Below are 24,920 nucleotides of genomic sequence, written 5' to 3' on the forward strand. Positions count from 1 at the left end.
ATCGATATTATGTGGGGAACATGAGTGTCCTAAGTGCAGACGTCATCTGGTAAACAGTGCCAGGTGAGGTCTCCTAATGATTTGGGAAAGGAGGCAGAAAGCCTACATCTTCTAAGACCTCGGGGAGCTGAAGGCCTGTGTCGGTAGGTCAGACAGGCTGCCAGCACTCCCATCCCTCTTGGCTCCCGACCCAGGCAGGTGGCAGAGACAGGGTGCCTGGAGAATCTGGAGGAACGGGTCCGCCCGTACCCCCTACCTCTGCAGCTGCTTCCCCGCGACGTCCGTCACCAGCATGCCATTCTCCATCTGCTTCGTCTCCTTCCCGGGACTACTGATGCCTGTTAACCCGGGCAGAAGACAGGAGAGAGGGAAATTGTGATGTCAGGAGCTGGACACCAAGACCCAGGACATTGAGGAAAACCCATCACTTGAATGCAGATAACCTGACCCCCAGGAAGCTCAGAAAGCAGGAGCTGCTTTGCTGAGGCCACAGACAGTCTCCCGGCGCAGGTGCGGGAGATACGTGTTGCTGGCTGGCTCCCTTGGGCCACAGGTGATGGCCTGCAACCACCTAGAGGGCCCCGCAGGGGAGGGTGCCCTGTGCCGGCAGCAACAGGTATAATGCAGTGCCGCTAACAGCGTCTCAGCTGCATGAAGCTTAGTCCAAGGGGCCAGGAAGCAAGGAGCCTCGTGGGGAACGGGGCACAGCTCACGGGTCCCTAAGCATCCCGAGCAAGGCGCGTACTCAAATAACAACCAGTTTTGACAAGAGCCTCAGCCAACAGGAAGAGTCCGGGAAGGCGCTCCAGCCGCACCTCCCAGGGCCAGTTTTTGGTTGCCAGATCGTGGGGAGGTCCAGACCCTCTAGAGTAGAGGGTGCCTGGAGCAGTGCCTTTTCCTCCATAGTGACGAACTTCCCTGACGACTGGTGGAGCCACCGTGAGAAATACCAGCCAGGCATGTGCCCCCGTCCCAGGAGTCACACCCTCAGCATCCACACTCATCACCGTAACCTCGACGGCAGTGGCTCACATTTATTAAACAAGTGGTGGCCGCTGTGCTGACATACAATATCTGCCTTCATTCTCCCGACCCCTCGGTCGTATGTTATTATCACCCCTGCTCCGCACTCAACTCTGCACGCCGCTCCCAGGACAAAGAGCGTACAAGAGAGACGCACGGTGTAGGACTCCAAAGCACTGGCCTGGAAGAGGAGGGGAGGGCATGCGGGGGAGATGTTACTAAAGGGACAAATACGCAGCCAGCAAGGGCAGGGCGACCCTGGGAACATGCTGATGGGACGTGAAGTGGCGCAGAATGCAAAAAGGCAGGCTCTTTCAGATGAGACACTGCAGAGTGGGGCAGGCAACCATTCCCGCGTTGGGGGCGGGGAGCTCTGAGCTGGTGATTCTCCATCTTGGCTGTGAAGGACGCACCCCCCCCCCGGGGATGCCCCCCGCCCAGATTCGGTCCCTGCAGTGACAGCATGCAGGGAGGCCAGGCGCCCATCCTGAGTGAGAGCACAGTCAGGAATGAAGTGTTCTCTTACTTCCCAGCTGTGTGGGCTAGGCAAGCAATAAACCTCCTTGAGCCTCAACTTTCACATCTGCAAAGCGGGAGTCACAGCTACCTTCGTAAGTGGGAGGATGGATGAGGCCGTGCACGGGCTTGGTAAGGGAAAGACACCACGGTGGCAGTTAGCAGCACTCATGCCTAGAAACACGTTCCGTAGATAATTACGGGGTGCAGCCAAGATTGACAATCACTGCTTTATACGTTTCTTTCTTTTTTTTTTTTTAACATTTATTTATTTTTGAGACAGAGAGAGACAGAGCATGAACGGGGGAGGGGCAGAGAGAGAGGGAGACACAGAATCGGAAGCAGGCTCCAGGCTCTGGGCCATCAGCCCAGAGCCTGACACGGGGCTCGAACTCACGGACCGCAAGATCGTGACCTGAGCTGAAGTTGGACGCTCAACCGACTGAGCCACCCAGGCGCCCCTATACGTTTCTTTTTAATGCAGCATCTTTCTTATTTTTTTTTTTCAACGTTTATTTTATTTTTGGGACAGAGAGAGACAGAGCATGAACGGGGGAGGGGCAGAGAGAGAGGGAGACAGAGAATCGGAAACAGGCTCCAGGCTCTGAGCCATCAGCCCAGAGCCCGATGCGGGGCTCGAACTCATGGACCACGAGATCGTGACCTGGCTGAAGTCGGACGCTTAACCGACTGCACCACCCAGGCGCCCCATCTTATTTTTTTTTTTAATTAAAAAAAAAACCAACTATATCACAGAGAAGAATGATAACAAGGATTTTCCGTGCAGGCAAGGACAGCCACATATGCGCCCGGCACTGGAGGCCCCGGCCTGGCCTTGACCGTCTTTCTCTGTGCAGGGACAAGGATGCCTGAAAACATGCCCAGAGACACCTGCACTGTGGCAAGGGTTTCAGAGAGCCCCACTCTCAGGGCCGCACAGGCTGCCCTGTGCAAGCTTCAGCCTCCCCTTCTGCTCCTCACCCAGTATGAGCCGTAAGGTCTGGATGGGAGACCTCACAGTGGCCTCCCGTGACCCCCTTTCTCAACCCAATTAGCCCACAGGTTGATACAGCAGCTGGGGCAGCTGGAAAACTCTCCACCGAAAGGAGACAGAATGAGAGTCCTAGGGGGGCAACGTGAACATGGGTGGATCCACCACTCAGTCTTCCTTCTTTGCAAGGCGTCAGCCCCTCCCTCTTCCTACAGTCTCTTCCTACAGGCAGGCCACAGGGGCTCTGCCCAAGGGCAGAAGCTTAGTCCAAGGAACCCCTTCCCCATGACTTTGAACTATCAGTGACCCGACCAGGACTAAAGACAGCTTGGGCTGATCTGTCCTAAAGGAACAGGATTCCCGGAGTTCCTACTTCCTGAGTCTTGCTCATTTGGTTTGGCCTTTGATTTCTGAGCTACCCGGTTCTCTTCCTTGTTTCAGCAGCCAGAGTCGGCTTCTGTGGCTTACGGAAGAGCCCTTACGTCTGGACCCTTAAGACATATTGCTGTTTAAGGAAGGCAGGAGCGATGGGTCCACTCCAGGGGCTGGTGATGCCTTTACCTCGCCAGAGGGAGCCAGCACAGCCTTCCCTGCTGTAATTCTGCTAACAGACAGCCCTCCTCTGGGCGCCCACAGACACCTGCAGTTACTCCCATCAGGCATCTCCCGGCTCTGCCTTGGGTTGCCTAGGTCCTGCCCATGCCCAGCAAGTAAGGGTGGGATCATAATAACCACACTGTGGCCATTCACTGTCCACCCACTACGTGCCAAGCATTTTGTAGACAAGATCTCCTTCAAGACATGCTCATATCATGGTCATCTGACCTACATGGCAGTCAGGCTTAACCAAGGCCACCAAGCTGATGAGTAGATCTGGGGATTCAGACTACCTCCCCAAGGGTCCACCAGAAAGCCTGGCACATAGTAGGTGTCCAATAAAGGTCTGCAGACCGTCAAGGGCCTCTCTCCAAGCACAAAGCTACAGGATCAGTGCCTGGAGTGGGGGCACCTGGGTGGCTCAGTCAGTTGAAAGCCTGACTCCTGATTTTAGCTCAGGTAATGATCCCAGGGTCAGGGGGATCGAGCCCCACGTTGGGCTCGGCACTGACCGTGGAGCCTGCTTAAGATTCTCTCTCTCCACTTGCCCCTCTTTCCATCTCGCACTCTAAAAAAAATAAAAATAAAAATAAAAAAATAAATGTCCAGAGGGGATGGGTGGATGTTATCTCCTAAGGATGAGGAAGGGCAAAGCTATTCAAGGGGCCTGCTGCACCTGTGCCTCAGTGGCCCCATCCCACATGTTCTGGGTAGATCCCTGACAAGCACACTGCACGGGGCCAGCCCTTTCCCTAAAAGTTATAACCATGTCAAACACAAAAAGATCTAGAAAAATGCAAGCCAACCCTCTGTCTGCACTGGTCACAGTATAATAGCTGGGTGGGGTGGGTGTGGCAGCTGGGGGACCGCACACAGGCCTCCACTCTATCACACGTTTCAGGTAAGAAAACTGACTTGTGGAAAGGGAGTCATTTCCCCCAAATTCACACAGGTGGCAGGACTGCCGTTTGACTCTGGGCCATCGGGCGCCAGGGCCTGGGCTTCCTGCGCAGGCCCTCAAAAACCAAGGGGCCATTTAAAATTATTTTCTTACTTGCTTACTTAGCCCACAGCCCTCAGTTCCTCGAGGTCGGATGCTGCTCACGACAGGGGTCTGGGCCACAAGGAACCTTACTCTGAACCAGCTACAGATGGAGCCAAGAAAAGGGGAAGAGAAGGTGACTTGGCTCAGATTTCATCTTGGTCCCCCCCCAGCCCCCCAGGCTCACCTCCATCACTGCGGTTAGCACCACCACGTCGTTGATTATTTGGTGTTTGTTTCCACCATCCAACTGTGAGCTCTTGAAAACAGAGAGGTCTTTTCCACTACTCTATTCCCATCATCAGGCACACTGGATGGCCATGTAGGGTGTAAGAGACCGTGCACTGCACAATCCAAGAGGCACCATTCCACACAGTGGCTCAAGTACTGGGTGTCCCCATGGCACACACCAAGCGCTCTGTATACACCTGACACGCAGATGGACAGATTAACACATCAATGGCCAAGTGAAGCAGAGATGACCTTCCAGGGCCAGAATGGGCACCCCATTGGCCACCATGATGCCATCTCACATCCCACACCCACAAAGCTGGTTGCTTTCTTCTAATTTTGTTTTAATGTTTATTTTTGAGAGACAGAGACAGAGCATGAACAGGGGAGGGGCAGAGAGAGGGGGAGACAAAGAATCTGAAGCAGGCTCCAGGCTCTGAGCTGTCAGCACGGAGCCTGATGCGGGGCTCGAACCCATGAACCACGAGATCATGACATGAGCTAAACTCGGATGCTCAACCGACTAAGCCACCCAGGCGCCCCGTAAAGCTGATTTCTAAACCAACCCTGGACACATGGGTAAAATCAATGCATAGTTTCATCTAATCTGGGATCTTTATACAGCTGTGTTAATGTTCAAAGCTTATGTAGGATGTGCCTTCAATAATCAAGGCATCATGCATCCATTTGCTTATTTAACACATTATACTGAGCGTCTACTGTGTGCCAGGCACTGTTCCCAGTCCTGGGGATATACAATGACCAAAAAGCCCTCATGGAGCTTAAATTCCAAGGGGAAGGGAAAGGGAAGGGGAAGGGGAAGGGAAAGGGAGAGAAAGACAGAGAGAGAGATAATACACGAAGTAACAGATCTAGACTTGGCTGTCAGGCAGTGGTTAGTACCACAAAGAAAACTAAAGCAGAGAAAGTGGAAAATGAAAGGGGGCAGTGGGGGGTGCTATAAAACAGCAAGAATTTTTTTTTCGCCAAAGGCACCAAACTTCTTCTCCAATACATGTTCTTCCAGGGCTTCCAGGTACCAGGTAAGGGGCTGTCCCTTACCCTTGGGGTGTAAGGGTCCCTGCCCTTGGACCTCCTAAGTGCCCTTGCCTGGGCTCCGTGTCCAGCCAGCCACCGGCCCTCAAAACCAGCACCTCGGAGCTCTGTTGTTTATTCTCAAGAAGGTTCTGGAACTCTGCTTGGGCACGGGCCAGCAGGCAAACCTCCCTCAAGGGAAGAATCCCAAGTCGCTGCGTTACAGTCAACGCTTCGTTTTTGACCAAAAACGGAATTGACCGGCTGCATCGCCTGGCCCAATCCACCAGCCTAGGCCCAGAAAGTTCTTCGTACTCAGGAGGAAGAAATATGGCTACTGAGAACAGCCTAAAGGAATGTGCCATCTGGACGCTGGATTCTCCAGCAGCTGGTCGGTGTTTATGAGAGACTTTTGCAATATGGGGCGGTGCTTATGACCCACTGTTACCACTGTTAAGGAAAGAAAGAAAGGAGACCTGATGGCTGAATGCACAGAGGGCACTCCTCTGCTCGGGAGTAAGGCCGAGGCAAGACAGACACAGACAAACCCCCTGGCAGGTGGGTGAGTGGATGGACATTCTTTTTCCTGGTTTTGTGGGTTTTTCCTGCAGCTTCCAGCTGTCTAAAATGAGCACATATTGATTCCCTAATCAGTAAAAAAAAAAAAAAAAAAGAAAAAGAAAAAAAAAGAAACTGTCAGCAAAAATCTGAAAAACAGAAAAAATTAGACATGAGGTTGAGAGATGAATTAAGTAAGGTTCTGAAAAGTGGGAGAAAGGTGTTTCTCCCAAGACGACAGGAAAGAACCTGGGGAGCGTGGAGTCAGAGCATATGCTCTATTTTCTGGGGGGGGTGTGGGGGGAGAGTGCTGTGCATTGTAGGATGCTTAGCAGCATCTCTGGTCTCCACCCTCTGTGTTAGCACTGCCCTCCTCCATCCCAGTTGTCACAACCAAAAAAGTCTCCAGACACTGCCAAGTATCCTGGGAGGCACAGATGTTCCCCCCGCTAAAAACCACTGCTGTAAATTTTAGAGCAGTCTTCCTAATAAAGACACCAGAGTACATAGGAAGGTTCTTTACCTTCCGGATACAAAGGTTAATGAGTCAGTTTGTAACTCTCTTTGCCATGGAAAGGAAAGGAAAGGAAAGGGAAAGGAAAGGGAAGGGAAAGGGAAGGGAAAGGAAAGGAAAGGGAAAAGAAAAGGAAAGGGAAAAGAAAAGAAAAGAAAAAAGGAAAGAAAAGAAAAGAAAAAGGAAGAAAAAAGTTTCCTATTAATCAGTGTAATAAATCCCTGCCAAGACTGGTCAGTATCTTCTCTTCCTAAGCCTACTTCCTGTTACCTCTACTATTCCCTACCCCCCTGGGAAAGAATCCCCCCAAACCAACCACTCTCCCCCTTCAGCCTGGGTGTTCTAAAAAAGATCTGATTAATCCAACAAGGGAAAAAAAAGTTTCCCTTTAGGGGAAGCCAAAAATGTGGCTCAAACAAATTCAGGGTCATTGGCTCTTGGAAACCTGCCACAGCTGAGCAATATCGGACCCCGATGCCAAGCTGCAGTGCCGGGGGCCCCTCCGAGAGAGGGAGAAAGTGAAGACGCCGCCCAGTGTGAGTTCAGACCCACAGGGCTGAGGACTTCTGGGGGAGGCTGTACGGCTAAATTGGGAAAATGACCCTGCAGTGGTGCAAGGGTGGCATTTTCATTGCCAAATTAAGTGCTGACGTGGCCAAAGGAAAAAAGAAAAAAAAAAAAAAGTAATTGGCAGTATTCCGTGTTCTGCACCAAATGCTTTGGATCTGTTGGCAGTGGTGGAGGAAGGGGAGTGAAAAAACCCATCTGTGGTCAGCAGAGTTTAAGGATGCTCCCTGTGCACCTGGATACAAAGGAGGGAGACCTCGTTCGGGGGAAAAAGATTCAGTAAAAGGCACACGTGTCACCTGAGAGAGCATACAGGGTTGTTTTCACCTGAAGGAAGCTGGACTGTGACGTACAGGGGCTGTGGGGTTGTCTCATCCAGCACGTGGCAGTGGCATGACAATCAGAGGAAGGCAACCCTGAAGCAGGAGGGAAGCAGGCTAGACTTAAGACAGAACTTTCCGGCCCCAAGAGCAGAGACACGTAGAAACTCATTCCCACCAGGAATGATAAACTGGAGGCATTTCTTGCCTCATGCTCGCAAAAGGAAACACTTTTAATACCAAGAGGGTTCAGAGCAGCACAATTTATAACAGCCAAAACATGGAAACAACTTGACCTGTCATCACCTGACTGAATAAATAAAATGGGGTGTGTATTACCCAGCCACAGAAAGGTTATCAAGTATAGACATGTGCTATCACACGGGTGAGCCACAGAAACATCACAGGAAGCAAAGAAACCAGCTCATTAAGGACCACACGGTCTAGAATTCCATTTACATGAGATGCCCAGAACAGACAAATCTAGGGGCAGAAAGATGAGCAGGTGCCAGGGACCTAGGGGGCTGGGAGAAAATGGGGAGTGATTGCTAATGGCTACGAGGTTTTCTGGAGGGGTGACCGGAATGTTCTAAAGTCGGTTTTGGTGATGGCTGCCCAACTCTCAACGTGCTAAACATCACTACACTGTATGCTTTAAATGGGAGGATCGTATGCTATGCCAACTGTATCTCAATAAAACGTGACAAACCACTGGGGCTCCTGAAGCACACTAATGCAGAGGCAATGGATGAGCCCTGACCCCAGGCAGACACATAAAGCACCAAGGGAAGGAACAGACGACTGAAACTTAGGCCAGACTTGAGGTCCCACCCCTGCCTAGCAGCCACTGTGTGTCCTTGGCCAAGTTGCTGCCCCTCTCTGACATTCACTGGATGCCCGCTGCATTGAGACCAAACCCCAAACGCCTCACCCTGAAAGGCCATCTCCCACCACTGTCCCTTCACCCACCATGGTCTGGCCACCCCGGCCTCCTTTCTGTTCCCTGCATCAGCACACTGTTCCCCGGATTTTCTCCTTGCTGGCAACCTTCCATGCCAAGGTCACCTCCTCAGAAAGGGTGTCTCTGACCACCTTGCATGGCCAGGTGTCATCCGTATCACTCCCCAGCTCATCATCCTGTGTGGGTTTTTTTTCTTCATAGCACTTAACGCTCTAGGAAACCATTTATTTCTTGATTTGTGTTTTGCCCTTTTCTCCCAACAGATTCCAAGCTCCATGAGGATAGGGATCTGTCTAGATGTCATTCACTTCTGTCTCCCCAAAACCTAGAACAGTGTTGTTCTAGGAATTCCTGAATTCCTAGCCCCCAGGAGCTCCGAACGTGACTGTATTTGGAGACAAGTTATCTGCAGGTGTAATGAGTTGAGGTGAGGTCATTAGGGTGGGCCCTAATCCCATATAACTGGTGTCATTACAAAAAGGGGAAATTGAGAGACAGAAACACGCCAGGTTTCTGTGTGAAAGACGGAGGCAGATGTGAGGGTGATGCATCTATAAGCCACTGGCCGCCAGCAGCTCTGCAGAAGCCAGGGGAGGGGTGGAACAGCCCTCCCTCAGAGCCTCGGAAAGAATCAGTCCGGTGAACACCTCTGTCTTTGGCTTCCATTCTCCCAAACTGTGAGAGATTAAATTTCTGTTGCTTAAGCCACTCAGCCTGTGGCACTTTGTCAAGGAAGCCCTAGGGAGTTAATACAAGCACTCAACACATAGTAGTAGATGCTTAATAAAAATCTGCTGAATGACTACCTCGATGAAGAGCAGACAGCTCTTTCTTAGGGACCGGCCCCATTCACAGCTACAGGAACCCAGCCGTCCCTGACACAGAAGGGACAAGTTTCCCTAAACCTCACTTTCCTCACTATTCCCTAAACCGGGAATAACAATTCTACTCCCTCGTGAGTCGATGGAAGGGGTCAACAAGGGAACTCCGGCAGAGAACAGGGGCACCGGGAAGCCCTCAGCAAGCAGCGGCTGTGTCTTAGATCCGTATCACAGACGTTCCGAGAACAAAAGCACCCGTGCAAATTGCCCAACGAGGCAGTCCCGCAGCCCTGCCCCTGTGGACAGTCTATCTGAGGCCTCCCTGGGGACAAAGCACATAAAGAACGTGCCCGGGAGGCTGGGGGAGTCTGTAATTTGCTCCTGGAGATGGGAGATCAGGGCCGGAAGAGCAATCTCTCGTTTTCATTCTTAGCAATCGCCGCGAGCCAAGGAGCAAAGGTGTCAGATGACCTCTTCCCTCTCTGTGGGGTCAGAGCTCCAAGCAGAGAGGGGAGGAGAGGAGCCTCTGAGATGCTAGTCTGAGTGATGAAACACAGGGCAGCCTGAAGGCGGCAAACCAATCCCCTGAAATTTAAGCCAACAGAGAGGAGAGGACAGATTCTTAGAAGTCTCACCACAGAAGCCTTCAAATAAGGACAGGGTGAGGTTCCAGCTTTCGGAGTCCTGGCCCGAGAGGACACAGTGGGTGCGGCAGGTGGGAAGGGGGCAGGTCTGCACTGACCTGGCAGGTGCCAAGGGCATGGGGTGAAGAGATGGGCACTCTTCCCGGGGCGGGTAATGACAACAGTTGTCATGGCCCGAACACTGTGTGCCAGGCACTACGCCCAAGGCTCTATGGAATTCAGCACATGAAATCTGCACCAAGTGCCAGAGACTGTTCTGTTATTATCAGTGGGGAAACTGAGGCTCAGAAGGGTTTGGGGGACCCTAGTAAGAGGGGCAGTGGGGGGCACCTGGGTGGTTCAGTCGGTTAAGCATCCCACTTCGGCTCGAGTCATGACCTCACGGTTCATGGGTTCGAGCTCCACGTCGGGCTCTGTGCTGACAGCTCGGAGCCTGGAGCCTGCTTCGGATTCTGTGTCTCCCTCTCTCTCTGCCCCCACCCTCTCTCTTTCAAAAATAAACATTTAAAAAAAAAAAAAAAGAGGGGAAACGGGACTCAAACCGAGGTCTTGCCAACCAGCAGCCTACAACCCCCACGACCCTCACATCTGTTCTAGATTATGCCATACAAAGTCATTGCTTCCCACAGCCTCTTGAGAACCTCACCACCGTCCCTGTGCCTGCCGAGAGAACACTTAAGCTCGGCCCAGAGCCACATCGCAGGAAAGTAGCAGGACTTGGGCCCAGATCTGCTGCCCCCGCCGCAAAGCGCTGGCACCCCCTCTCAATGCCGCCCCCAAAGCGTTGGGACCCCGAAGAGGCTGGCCCGCTGCCGACAGGCCACCGCAGAGGGGGTGTGGGGGAACCTCCGGAGGCAGCGGGGGCCCAGCGAGGCACCCCGCGCGCCCTACCGTCATCCTGCTCGGACTGCTCCTGCTCGGTGCTGGCGTACGTGCGCAGGAACTCGGCGAAGGCCCCGTCCCGGGCCAGCAGCTCCTGGTAGGAGCCCATCTCGGAGATCTTGCCTCCGGTCATGACGATGATGACATCCACCTGGGGCAGGTAGCTGATACCGTGTGTGACCAGGAGCCGTGTCTGCGGGCAGAGCGGGGACCCGCGAGTCAGCGCCCGGGCATGAGTGCAATTCCCCTACGCCTAGCGGCCAAGCTCGAGTCTGAGCGCTGGGGACGCCCCCATCTATGGGTGCCTCCTTCAACACTCACCTTCCAGGAGCTGGGGGGCCGCAGGGAGGGAAACAGATCCCAGCCCCACACTCCAGGGTCAGGGGAGAAAGGACCAATACAAGTGCAACACGGCGGGTGCTGGGGGGGTATGAGACCGAGGGTGGAAGGTTCCAATTTTAACAAGGGTAATGGGGAAGCCTATCTGTGAACAGAAATCTGAAGGATGAGAGGGAGGCAGGGAGGGAACCATGCATGTGTCCAAGAACAGAAAAATGACACAGATACAAACCAATCTGTGTGCCGTGGGGAAATTTTCTTTTCAGGTAATCCCCCACCTCCCAAAAGACACTACAAAACTCGCACGTCTGTATATATTTTATCCAGTTAAGTCAAGGTTTGGAAGGACGTTCATCAAACGACACGAGTCGGCAAACTTTTTCTTAAAGGGCCAAATGGTAAATACTTTTGGCTTTATGGATCCTCCGGTTGCTACGGCAACCGGTGGTGAAGTTGCCACAGCGTGAAGGTGGTCGTACATACGATGGAAAAAGATGGTCTGTGACCCAATAAATATATATTATATAAATAAAATATGTACATGTATTATATAGAAACATAAATATAAAAATATATTTAAACTCAATGCAATTTGCATATGTCACAAATTTTTTTTTTTTTCCCCTCCAGATTTTTTCCAACCGCTTCAGAAATGTAAAGACCAGTCTTAGCCAGTCTTAGCTCAAGGGTGGTACAGAAACAGACAGCAAGCGGCCTGGTGACACCTGTCTCCTGAGACAGGGCCTAGGACGCAGGACAAAGGAGGGACATTTTTTTTTTTTTTTTTTTTTGCTTTACGTATAACTCTTACACTCTTTTAGATTTTTGATAACGAAATTTTTTAAATTGAAAATTATGTTTATCCAGAATTTTTATGGTGTGTACAGGATGATGCTTACAATAGGTTAAGTGGCTTGAGGTCCATTATGTACACACATGACATGATAACCTATTTATAAGGCTTGAAATAAATAAATCTGCATGAGGTAGGGTTGTCCAAAATTGCTTTTTTTTTTTTTCTTTGTTGTGTTTTTCTGAATCTTCTCTATTTTCCCCATGGACATGTGGAAAATACTTCTTTCTCCAGAGGAAAAAAACCAAAAAGCAGTACTCCTTCTCAACCATCCTATAATTCCCCTAAAAATGATGGTGATGATGATGATGATGAACAGGTGAGGACACATTTCCTGTCACGTACGGGTGCTATAGGCACTTTTCCTGCTCACAACCTCCGTCCCTCAGCCTACAGCCACGTCAGCAGGGAAGGGAGAGCTGCCCCATCAGTCAAAAGGGATAGGATTTCCCTCTGCAAAGCCGCCCATTATTAAATCGGGAAGAGGAGCCTCCTTTGGCCACATGAAGGCAAGGACTTCAAGTGAGTGTCAAGGACGTCCCCCTATAAGGACAAGAGCAAGAAAGCTGTCCCAGAAAGGCATGCAAGGGAAGCATGAGAAACGTGTTCTGAAGTCCAATTAAAAAAATGGGGGGGGGGGCACCTGGGTGGCTCAGTTAAAAAAATGGGGTGGGGGACATCTGGGTGGCTCAGTCGGTTAAAGATTTGACTTCGGCTCAGGTCGTGGTCTCACAGTTTGTGAGCTTGAGCCCCGTGTCAGACTCTGTGCGGACAGCTGGAAGCCTGGAGCCTGCTTCGGATTCTGTGTCTCCCTCTCTCTCTGCCCCTCCCCCGTTCATGCTCACTCACTTGCTCTCTCAAAAATAAATAAACATTAATAATAATAATAATAATAATAATAATAAAATAATCCTGAAAGGTGGGAAGTGAAGGATTCCCAAAGGGGGCACATTTTGACTGAACAAATGTGCGAGGACGGCCAGAGCTGAGCCCTGGCCCTTCGGCAGGTACCTTGTTCTTCAGCATCCCCTTGGGGCCAACCACATTTTCAAATATGTGTTTTCCCACATGGGCATCCACCGCCGACAGGGGGTCATCGAAGAGGTAGATGTCAGAGTCACAGTACACAGCCCGGGCCAGGCTCACACGCTGCTTCTGGCCCCCAGAGAGGTTCACGCCCTGGGGAGAGACACAGCAGAAGGGGGGGGTTCCTAGGGAGCCCTGCTCAGGAGGCAGCAGACCCCGGCTGGCGGCCCTGGAGGGCTGAACCGCCTCCCCTCGTCTGAGCAGGAAGCAGAGGCATGAGATTGTATCTGCACGGACTGTGCTCAAGGCCGACCACGGAATCCAGCCTCAACCCTGAAACAGGCAGAAGAGAAAACTGGAGCCCCTGGGAGCTGCTGAGCAGACAGCTGGCACAGCGTGGGCATTCGGCAAGGGGCGGCCCGTGGCACCAAGCAACAGGAAGGCTCCGGATCTTGGAGTCTGACAGAAGGCACCGGCAGATGCCGTAACGAGCCCGCTGCTGCTGCTTTAGTTAATAGCTACCCCTTTGACGCGCTTGCTCTGATCTCTCACTCACGGTGAAACCACAGAGAGCCAAGGCAGGCTGCACTCTGGGGGTGCCGAAGTTCCCCCCCCCACTCACCAGTAGAAATCGGTTTCTACTTCACACCAGGGCGCTCCACGGAGCACACCACAGCAGTCACGGCTCCCCCTCCGACTACAGATTATCGATTACCGACTGTCATTTCCATCCATGGCTGGGAAGTCCAAGTGGACCCCCCGCCGGGTTAATGGGGCCCAGTCTCTGCCGAGAGAGATGCCTGCCCTCCCTACACACCCAGGTGGGGCTCAGGCAGCCAGGTTCTTTTTGATGGCCCCTCCGGCCACAGCTCTTTGGCCCGGGGCAGACGTCAGACCCAGTCATATTCTCCCGCTCTAGACTTTTACTGGCAGCCAGACGGGGACTGGCTGAGGAGTCTCCACGTGGCAGAAACAGACACGTGCGTTAAAACAACTAACTCAGGGCCACCTGGGTGGCTCAAGTCGGTTGACCGTCCAACTTTGGCTCAAGTCATTATCTCACAGTTAGTGAGTTCAAGCCTCGCATCAGGCTCTGTGCTGACAGCTCGGAGCCTGGAGCCTGCTTCGGATTCTGTCACCCTCTCTCTCTCTGCTCCTCCCCCGCTCACGCTCTGTCTCTCTCTCTCTCTCAAAAATAAGCAAACATTAGTGGGAAGGTGTTTGGACAAGTCACTTAGCCCCCTCTATGCCTCTCTTTCCTCAACCATGAAATGTAAATGACAGTTAATCCCCTCTCATGGCTTGCCGTGAGGATGAAATACATAAAAATGTCTATCACGGTGCCTGGCACGGAGTAAATGCCCAACAGCTGCTGGTGACCATATTATTTTTACTATTATCGCTGCTTTGAAAGGGACTGTGGACATCTGAATCACTGGCACCTCTCCTCCCTGTAGAGCGCCCTGTCATGTGACTCCACAGTCACATGACTGCAAAGGCGAAGGGCACTTCCTGCTCTCCCATCTTTCAGTTCAACCAGGTGAAAAGGACAATATGCTTTAAGGGACACCATGTGGTTTTCCTGTCTCTCTTGGGCTTCTGCTGTCACCATGAGAAGGGTGTCCTCCTGTAGAGCTATCACCCCTTCAGCCGAAGCCCCAGCAAGAAGCCATGCGGGGCGGACCCCAGCCAAACCCATAGCCTAGAGGCGAGTTCAGCTGCCCCGTGACATGGAGCAGAGCTGCCTGACTGAGCCCAGTGTGGGTCAGCCAACCACAGTCAAAAGGGAGAATAAGTATTTAACACAAGCCCCTAAGATTTTGTGGCTGACTGATACAGGCGCCATACTGAGGCTGTACCGACTGACCTTCTCACCAATCTCCGTCCGGTCCCCGCTGGGCAGGATCTCCAGATCTGGGAGGAGGGCACAGGCTTCGATCACAGCCTTGTAATACCGTTCCTGGAGGGGGCGTCCGAAAAGGATATTTTCTCGGAGAGAATCATTCTGAATCCAGGCCTGCTGGGGGACGTAGGCCACTGAGCCCTAGGCAGCAAATACAGAAGGCAGCAAGACAGACAGACAGACTTGGTTAACAAGATGGCAGCTGGCCCATCCACTCGCCAGGAGGATTCTACTTCCCGAGATGCTCAGCAAGGGGGAAACTGAGTCACGACAGACTCAGATGCCAGACCTGGGATCAGACCCCACACTAGGTCAATCACAGACTCTAATATCAGGAATTCAAGAGTGGAAATCCGCATTAGTGAGATTACAGTTCTGTATTTAGTTAATTCACTAAATGCCTCTAGCAGTGAACAAAACTCCTGCCTCTCAAGAAGTGGGGCACCTAGGTGGCTCAGTCAGTTAAGCATCCGACTTCGGCTCAGGTCATGATCTCACGGTTTGTGAGTTCAAACCCCAAATCGGGTGAGCTGTATCCCCGATTCAGGCTCTACAATGACACTGGAGAGCCTGTGTGGGATTCTCTCTCTCTGCCCTTCTGTGGCATTCTCAGATTCTCTCGCAATCTGTCTGCCCTTGCTCACTTGCTCTGTTTCCCAAAAATAAAAAAAACTTAAAAAAAAGAAGAAGTCCCTGATGTGATTAAAAAAAAAAAATTATTTGATTACAGTTTGGGGTAAATGCTAAGAGAGAAAAAAATGAGTCCTTTAAAAAGTCCTTTAAGGGGCACCTCGGTAGCTCAGTTGGTTAAGTGACTGACTCTTGGTTTCAGCTCAGGTCATTTTCTCACGACTTTGTGGGTTCAAGCCCCACACTGGGCTCTGTGCTGGCAGCACAGTGCCTGCTTGGGATTCTCTCTCTCTCTCTCTCTCTCTCTCTCTCTCTCTCTCTCCCTGTCTTTGCCCCTCCCCTGCTCATGCTGTCTGTCCCTCTCAAATAAACAAACTTTAAAATAAATAAATAAAAATAAATACATACATCAATAAAAAGTCCTTTAAAAGGGAGCCAGGATGACTCAGTCGGTTCAGCGTCTGACTCTTGATTTCAGCTCAGGTCATAATATCACAGTTGTGAGAATGAACTCTGCACTGGGCTCTGTGCTGAACATGAAGCCTACCTGGGATTCTCTCTCTCTGTCTCTCTCTCAATAAATAAATTAAAAAAAAAAAAGTCCTTTGAAAAGAGAGACCTAGCTTGGGTCATCAGGGAAGGATTCCTTGGGGAAATATCCTTGATGAAATTTAATCAAGGTTACTTCTATGTCAAGTCATCTGCTTCAAAGGACCAACAGGTGAGGGTTAGTTGGTGTGACAAAGGAGAAATGGAAAAGCATTCCAGTCAGAGGGAACAGCATGCGCAAAGGTCCAGAGACAAGTAGAACCTGGCACATCCAAGGAACAGGAAGGCCAGGATGACTGGAACATCGTGTGAAGGGGAAGACAGGTAGGAGTGAGCTGGAGGGCAGCAAGGGCCGGCCCACCCCAGGCCAGGGATCCAGGTGAGGAGCCTGGGCTTTACTGGAAGGGCAAGGGGAGCAAAGATTTTTTTTTTTTTAATGTTTATCTATTTTTGAGAGAGAGAGAGAGAGAGAGAGAGAGAGAGGCAGGCGCACAGAGCGTGCATGTGTGCGAGCAGCAGAGAGGGGGGGGAGAGCGAATCCCAAGCAGGCTCTGTGCTGCCAGGGCAAACCCCGATGTGGGGCCTGAACTCACAAACCGTGAGATCACGACCTAAGCCCACCAAGAGTCGGACACTTACCCGACTGAGCCACCCAGGAGCCGCTACGAGTGAAGGTTCTTCCATAAGGGAATTCTAGAGGGATATGGTTGGGAGAGGGACCCAGGTATTTCAAATCTCAATCTTCATTCTCAGATAAATAACTAAACTAATACCCTGACAAGAGGCCAAAATGTCACAAAGTCTCACCACAGAACCCACAGAAAATTCAGACATGGCATACCCACGTAAAATATTTGGAGAAAATTAATATTTTAAACACATTTCTAGCATGCTCCTTTGCAGGGCAAAATAACCAGTCAGAGAAATCAGTTCATCAAACCAAATACTCAGTGCACCCTCAACTTCTAGATGCATCATTTCTGCATTTAAAGGTTTTTTTTTACTTTAAAAAATTCTGCTCTCTGGGGGACATGGGACAACATCTAGACACTCCTGGTTATCACAACCGGAGTCTGCTATCAGCATCTAGTGGACAGAGGGCAGGAATGCAGCTAAGAATGGTACACAGCATAGAACAAGCCCACCACAGCAGAAAAGCATCCAGCCCGACACATCAAGAGCGCTACGGAGGTGGAAACGCATTAACGAAGCAGAACACAATGGGGACAGTTTGGAGTCTACTTCCAGAAACGTAGGGCACACTGCCCATTAAGCTCACTTTATAACGTGTACTTTCAAAGCAGTGACGGAATATTTCTGAAAACCGCAGCTAAATGCCTTTAGTGTGTGGGGCGCCTGGGTGGCTCAGTCAGTTGAGCGTCCGACTTCGGCTCAGGTCACGATCTCACAGTTCGCGAGTTTGAGCCCCGCGTCGGGCTCTGGGCTGATGGCTCAGAGCCTGGAGCCTGTTTCCGATTCTGTGTCTCCCTCTCTCTCTGCCCCTCCCCCGTTCATGCTCTGTCTCTCTCTGTCCCAAAAATAAATAAACGTTAAAAAAAAAAATTTTTTTTAAATAAATAAAAAAAAAATAAATGCCTTTAGTGTAGACCCAACTAACATAACGTATACTTTTCTACCGATGCATACCAGGCTAAAGGGCCTCATATAAACAAACAAAAACACGAAACAAAAAAACAAAAACAAAAAACCCAAAGAACAAAAAAAGGACTTTGCTCTGAAGTAAAAACAACTGCATAAACCAGCGTTCCTAGGAGGAGACTCCAAGGGACAATAGTTCTGGGGATGCAAATAGTTGCACGGGCCAAGTATGCCTGGGACACACTGGGTTAACCAAACTTAAATCAGCTTTCTTCTCCTTGTGGGACTTCTCCGAACCTTTACTTTATTCACGTTTATTTTAAGTCTCCAAGAGGGAGGGGAGCTGCGTGTCCATTCTCTCCCGAGCCTGTCTGAGCCCAGAACTCTCCTCCTCAAACAACCGCAGGATGAGTCTAGCAGACCACGCTGAAGGACTGGTGGCCAGGAAACTTCGAGGGACGCTTCCTACTCCAGGGCAACTCCTTCATGGCGAATCAGCTGAACGCAAAACAAGGCTCTTGACTTACAGCGAGATTCATGTGTTCACTGAAGCAGCCTCTTAAATTCTCTCTTGAGGAATATTCCAACTTAGCTCCAAGTCCCGTGCATTTTAAAAACCAATAAATCTTGGGGCGCCTGGGTGGCGCAGTCGGTTAGGTGTCCGACTTCAGCCAGGTCACGATCTCGTGGTCCGTGAGTTCGAGCCCCGCGTCAGGCTCTGGGCTGATGGCTCAGAGCCTGGAGCCTGTTTCCGATTCTGTGTCTCCCTCTCTCTCTGCCCCTCCCCCGTTCATGCTCTGTCTCTCTCTGTCCCAAAAATAAGTAAACGTTGAAAAAAAAAATTAAAAAGAAAAAAAAAAACCAATAAATCTCTAGTTCTTCTTCCATTCTTCTATTAAGAACTCAAGGAAACACTCAGAATTTAAACAGCTCTCTTAACAAGAATTCTCCAACACGATATCCCAAAGACACAGATCAAAAATGTGACATTTTGTTACATTTATAAAAAGAGATACAGACACAGATCCACGGACAGAGACAACAAGCCAGAGGGACTCACGTGTCAAGAGAGACCACAAGATGCACACTGAGGGCCAGAGGTGGCAAGAGGACTGGAGACAGTGAGCGGACCAGGGAGCATCCGTGTGTTCACAGAGTATTTATTGAGTGCCTACTACTTGCTGGGCACTATTCTCTGTGCTAGGACACAGCGGGAAATCAGCGACATCAACTCTTGCCTTCGAGGGGGCACAGAGAAGAGCAGGGCGAGTGCGAGAGAAGGAGGCAGACCTCGCTGCTCTCGCTTCCTGCACAGGGGCCGCCATGAAACAAACCACAGCATCGCACTTGACTCTCCTCTCAGGCCAGCCACGCCCCCACCCCAGCCCCCTCAGTCCTTGCCCTACCTTGACAGACACGTGGCCCTCCACCTTGTCCATCTCGGCCAGGAGTGCTGAGAGCAGAGACGACTTTCCACAGCCCACCTGGCCCACCACGGCCACCAAGGAACCTTCCGGAACGGAGAAGGTAATGCTGAAATGACATAATGTGCTCTGCCTCAGCCACACCCTTGCCTGAAACAGGTGGTGACCCACCAGAGCTGGATGTACCCAGAGCGGAGAGGCGGACGGCAGGGCTGGAACGAGCCTTCCCAGTCTGGAAATGACCACCGCCGTCCCTACTGCCAAGCTTGGCTCAGGGAGCGTGCGAGGGCCTGGGCACATGAGGCTCCAGGCAGGCGCTGGGATGCGCACGTGTCTTAGAGACGCAGAGGCAGCGGGAGTCACCTGGGCGGCCAGATCATGATCAGGGGGCCAGATTAACCATGCAGGCGACCTGAGGGACAGACAGGAGCCTCAACGTGAACACAGAAACCCAGGAAGAGCTTAAGAGAAGGCCCAAGGGTGTGAACGGACAGGTGTGATCGGGGCTTGACAAGTCGACGGCACAGGACGAGGCAGAGGGGAGTAAGGCCAGCCCTGAAGAGGTGGGTGGGCAGCAGGCACGCCCGAAAACCTCAAAGCTCGCTGTGCTGGGGGCCTCGGAGTTTGAAGCGGGGGACCTGCCATGGAGGAATCCGAGTCTGAGAAACACGTCTCTACGGAAACCATCCTTCCACAAACGATGGTACCCCGAGTACAACAGTAAGCTCCAGGCTCCACTGGCAAGACCGCCTGTCCAATGACACGGGCCAGTCGCTGGCTGCAGTCAGGGCCCCTTTGGGTTTACTCACCCTGGCTGTGCTTTTCGATGGATGCCGTTACGATTTCAACATATTACAAGCGTTAGATTCTGCTATCACTAACTGTTTAAAGCACATGAACCGATTATGCTTTTGTTCCTGAGCTGAGGGGCGAATGGACGAGGGGGCCACAACAGAAGAGGACGCCCAGCGAGGCGGCTCCTGTGACTATCCAGGTGAGAATGGGTTATTTTTACAGGGTAAGGAGAGAAAAGGTTTGAGTGGGGAAAGGTTTGGGGAGTTCAAGAGCGGAAGTGGGGGTGGGGCGCATGGAACAAAAAGACAAGAGAGACAGACAAGAGAGAAAAGCTAGAATTGAAGCAGGCAGGAGCGAAGTTAGACATAAGGAAGAACTTCCCAAGCATGCAGCCCCACCATGAATTTTCCAGGTGTAGAAAGAATTTTACCAAGATTCTTTTCTCTAGAGAGTCTGTCCCCCATGCTTCCTCAGTCGATATACAGCAATAATTCGGCTACCCAGTGAGGAGGTAATTATGAAGGGGCATGGGGGATAAATTTGGCCCCTAAAAAGGTTCCTTCTGGCCCTGTATTTTGGGGACTCCTTTGAGGAAGCCTGACAGAGCCGGTGAGAAAGGCCTCCCCAGCTCAGAAACAAATAAGAGGCACTTGACAAGTTGCCTGGGGAACCAGGTCAATTCCTGGACACTGTGTGCTTTGGTACCATATGGGGAGGTGGCAAGGAAGGGTGACTCGGCAGCTGTAGGCCTGGGAGAGGACAGAGAACAATTCCATCCTGACAAATGCCTTCCGACAAAAATTCCTTTCAGCAGACTCAAGCCTGCCTGCAACCTGTAGCATCGCAGCCTTAGACCCAGCCTGGCCAATCAGTACGCTCTATCTCTCCTGGCACAGTGTTTGGCTCAATGAGGGGCACATGACCCAACCTGGACCAGTAAGAGCCAGCTGGGTCTCCCACCGAAGTAAGAGGGACACTGGGAGCTGACGGGGTCTATTTCCCATCATGAGTGGGGAGGCAGCTTGAGAAGGAAGCAGCACACAGGGAAACCGAACAAAGTCAAGACGGAGAGAATCCTGATGGCACAGAGTCCCTGGATCATGCTGTACCTGACAGTGGCTCTGAGTTATGCAAGCCAAAAACTGTTGCCTAAACCCATCTGTGCACGGTTTCTGTCTTTTACAATCCAAGGGAACCCTCTGTGCCAGCACACTCTCATATGCTCCTTCCTGCAGCCCTAACAGGTAGGACTAGACCTATTTCCCCGACGGGTAAATTGAGGCTCAGAAAGGCACAGTGGCTTATTCAGGGTCAAAGAGCTGGAGTGTGGCTGGAATCCACATTTGACCAGAGCCTCCTGGCTCTCTCCACATCCTGGCTTACCCATTCAGCGTTGGAGGGTCACTCCTGGCCCATGTGAACGTGGCATTCTTCACAGTGATGCTGTTTGTGCCCCCACCTAAAAAGCACCAGACACAACAGGTCAGGCACAGATGAAGCTTGGGTACTGAGCACGAGCAAGAGGCTCTCTGTTTTTTTTTTTTTTCCTCTTATCTTTTTTAAAGTTCAATGGCAGGTGCTAGATACTTGCACTAGACATTATCTGGTTACATTAGCTCTGGTTTCTAAAGAACCCCAACCAGACCCACAAAGCAGAAGGAACCACAACAGGGCTCTGCCTCGAAGGTTACATCATCCAGATGCCCATCTCGCACAGGGTGGGGGGAGCCCCTGGGGGTTTACTCATAGCTCTGAGGTCCCCGTCCCCCCATCTTGGGAAGATCGGGCAGCTCTGGCTGGGGACGCTGAGCAGAAGCCAGGGTCAACAGGGAACAAGCACTGCTCTCCATCGGGTGGGCCTGGCCCTTGGCCCTCACCACCCCCTAGGCCCTTGCTTTCTGTTCAAAGTGGGGTCCTTGGCCCAGAGCTCCTGGATTGCAGGGTGGCCTCCTAATGCACCTCCCATGATCCCTTCTCCCGCCACCCCTGCTCCCATCGCAGCAGGTCCAACTTCCTGAAACAGCAGGCAGGTGAACTGTGAAAAAGCAGGCTGTGGAACAGGAGGTGGGGTATCACAGGGTGGATGGGGGAGGGAAGAGCGGTAGACAAAGCCCGCATTCTGTGGATAATGTCTCCTCGGGATTCTAAGCTCCCAGCACCTCTTCCTTCACTTTCTCTTCCTTTCTCTCCCTTTTATGCTTTATGCCTCCTTACTTAAAAAAAAAAAAAAAAAAAAAAAAAAAAAAAAAAAAATTTTTTTTGACCCTTCATTATGAGCCTCCGTAAAACCACCTAGAGATAAGATGGGCGTGTTTTCAAGCTGTCAAATAAAGAAGTAAATTCCCCCACACAGAGAAGAAACAAAAGCCCATTGCAAGAGGAAGTTACTGGTTAACCTAACCTAACAAGCCCGGTCCCCAGGCCTCCCCGTCCCGTCCCGTCCCGTCCCGTGTAACACAGACCAAGGAGGAAAGTGGAAGGTGCTATTTAAGGAATTTAAAGAAAAGCCACTTGAGTCAGACAAGCTAGAAAACCACCAGACCCGGCCGGGAGTGGCCAAAGTGGCCCCATCTGGCACCCAGGGAGTGTGGATAAACATCTCAATAAGTCAAACAGCCTAGGAGACTGTCATTAGGGTGGAAAGGGGGTGCTGAGGCCCGGACCACACGAGGAAGCCTGGGGTTTTCCAGAGGCCTAGGGGTTTTCCAACAGGACACTTGCAGGTAATTGTGAGCAATTTTACTCCTCTGAAACCTCCATGGGCTGTCCCAAATTTCAGGCCTGTGTTAGGCAGAGAAATGTGACCAGGAATAGATGGCACCGTACCATTTACGGGGGGGGGGGGGGGGGGGGGGGACTAGGTCCTCAGGATGGGAAGAGGGGAGGGGGGAGACTAGGTCCTCAGGATGGCAGAAACTGGTAACCACAGGCCAGGAATGTTGAGAAGAAGATTCCAGCATCCAGTGAGCAGTGGTTCTTAACCAGGGCAACTCTGCCCCCCAAGGGATATAATGCCTAGAGGCATTTTTGGGTGTCAAAACTGGGGTGGATTCTACTGGCATCTAGTGGGTGGAGGCCCGGGATGCCCCTCAGCACCCTATAAAGCAGAGGACACCCCCCACACACACACACACAAAGCGAAGGACCATCTGGCTTTGAATGTCAGCAGTGCCGAGGCTGGGGAACCTGGCCGTAGACGGCTGAGTTGACAATGTCCCAGATCGCTCCTCTCTTACGCTAGGGACGTAATGGCCACCACAACCACTGGGTCAGCAGGCACTGGGCTAAGCGTTGCACACACCACCGAAGACATCTGAATGCCTACTTGGTGCCAGGCACTACTTGTACCTTACAACCAACGTCTACACACATTCATGCCTCGGACAGTATTTATTGGGCTCCCGAGCCCGACTGTTTGAGTCCAATCCCCACGTGGCCATGTCCTAGCTGGAGAGCCTTGAGCCAGTTACTTAACTTCTCTGTGCCTCATTTTCCTCATCTGTCGACTAGGACCGATAATAATGAGACGGACCACACAGAGCTGTGCTGCTTGGTGCATAGTAGGTGCTCAATAAAGCTCAGTGAGGGAGACACTGTCCAGTGGACTGGAGCACAGATTCCACTGGCCGGCTGTGGGCGCAAATTCTGACTCTACTTCTAATTAGCTGTGTGATCTCAGGCAGGTCACTTAGGCCAGTTTCCTCATCTGTAAAATGGGGGTTTCCACAGCTCCCCCTGTGATGTGTGAGCAGTGGGTGGGGTAGTGTCTGCACGTCCTTAGAGCAGAAAGTGCATGACAGGAGTGTCACTTAAGTGAAAGCAGTCACTGCTGGTAATGCTATGAATATTTATTATTAAGTGCTTAGAGATATAGCCATGAGTAAGATCCCCACTCAGGGGGATTGATGAGGTAAGGATAAATTAGTAAGCTACAAAAAAAAAAAAAAAACCCAATCAACAATAAAAATCCACGTTAACACCCTGCTAGAGAAAGGCACCTTCATCCTCATGACCCATATGGGGAAACTGAGACTCAGAGCAGTGAAGTGACCTGCCGAAGGACACAGAGCCAGAAGGTTGGAGCTGGTCTCCCAACATCCGTCCTCGGTTTGCCCGCCCATCTGCCCAGAACAGAATCAAGATCTGAGCTCTGGATCCTGTCCCTCGGCGGGAGGCCTCACCTCCAGCTGCCTCTCGGTGAGGACACACCAAGGAAACAAGCTGAAGTTCAGCCGCCTGGGCGGTGCAAGATAAGGCCACCCCACTCTGCAGAGCCCCCGCTCCCTGGGGCCTCGCAGACGGGCTTCTGCGCACAGCCAAACCCAAGGGTAGCCTTCGAGGTACAGGGGAACCAAATGCACACACCGTCTTTGCCAGGCTTCCGCTCGATGCTGTCGGCCTCCAGCTCCTCGTGAGACAGAAAGATCCTGAGGCGTTTGAGGGAGACACTCGCCTACAGAGAAGGCAATTACAGGGTGCAGTTATTTTTAAAAGCATTTTTGCGAAAACAGACCAAGGCCGACTTTCAGTGGTTTCCTCTGGGTGTGGAGGGGCCCACATCCTCCCTCATTTCTGGAGGCTCTGCGTTTCCTACAAGAGCGGGCCTTAGAATAAAAAACAGAACAGGTTTTGGTTCTTGTTTGTTTTCCTTTAAAAGCCCACGACTCGTATTAAAAAAGAGGGTAGGGGGACTGTCCCAGATGACAAGGGACTTGTAGAAACGATGACCAAAGGCAGTGGTCCCACGTAAGGGTTAAAAACTTGCTACCAGTGGGGGCACCTGGGTGGCTCAGTCGGTTAAGCGTCCGACTTCAGCTCATGTCATGATCTCACAGTCCGTGGGTTTGAGACCCGTCTAAGACTCTATGCTGACAGCTCAGGGCCTGCAGCCTGCTCCAGATTGTGCATCTCCCTCTCTCTCTATCCCTCCTCCACTCGCACTCTGTCTCTCTCTCAAAAGTAGATAAAGATTTAAAAAAATAATAATTAAAAAATTAAAAAAACTTGCTACCAGTGGATTACTAAGTCCCTGAGATACAATGCAGAGTGACCACAGTCAACAACACTGTTTATGAACTTCGAGTTGGCATCTTATTGGTT

At 51.4% G+C, this 24,920-nt stretch overlaps 1 protein-coding gene across 2 annotated transcripts in view; it reads right to left on the minus strand.

Annotated features, from left to right (window-relative positions):
• ABCC1 (ATP binding cassette subfamily C member 1) overlaps window positions 1-24,920 on the minus strand; it is a 140,853-nt gene that overhangs the window by 25,354 nt on the left and 90,579 nt on the right. For both annotated transcript variants that reach the window (XM_043560445.1, XM_043560446.1), the window contains exons 14-20: window positions 24,186-24,273; window positions 21,204-21,279; window positions 19,008-19,134; window positions 14,788-14,964; window positions 12,906-13,073; window positions 10,712-10,895; window positions 257-338 (exon numbers count right to left, since the gene is read on the minus strand). In XM_043560445.1, the coding sequence (XP_043416380.1) occupies window positions 257-338; window positions 10,712-10,895; window positions 12,906-13,073; window positions 14,788-14,964; window positions 19,008-19,134; window positions 21,204-21,279; window positions 24,186-24,273 (902 nt within the window). The remainder of the gene's footprint in view (window positions 1-256; window positions 339-10,711; window positions 10,896-12,905; window positions 13,074-14,787; window positions 14,965-19,007; window positions 19,135-21,203; window positions 21,280-24,185; window positions 24,274-24,920) is intronic.

This window comes from Prionailurus bengalensis, chromosome E3, assembly GCF_016509475.1.
Source record: "Prionailurus bengalensis isolate Pbe53 chromosome E3, Fcat_Pben_1.1_paternal_pri, whole genome shotgun sequence".
Taxonomy (NCBI): domain Eukaryota; kingdom Metazoa; phylum Chordata; class Mammalia; order Carnivora; family Felidae; genus Prionailurus; species Prionailurus bengalensis.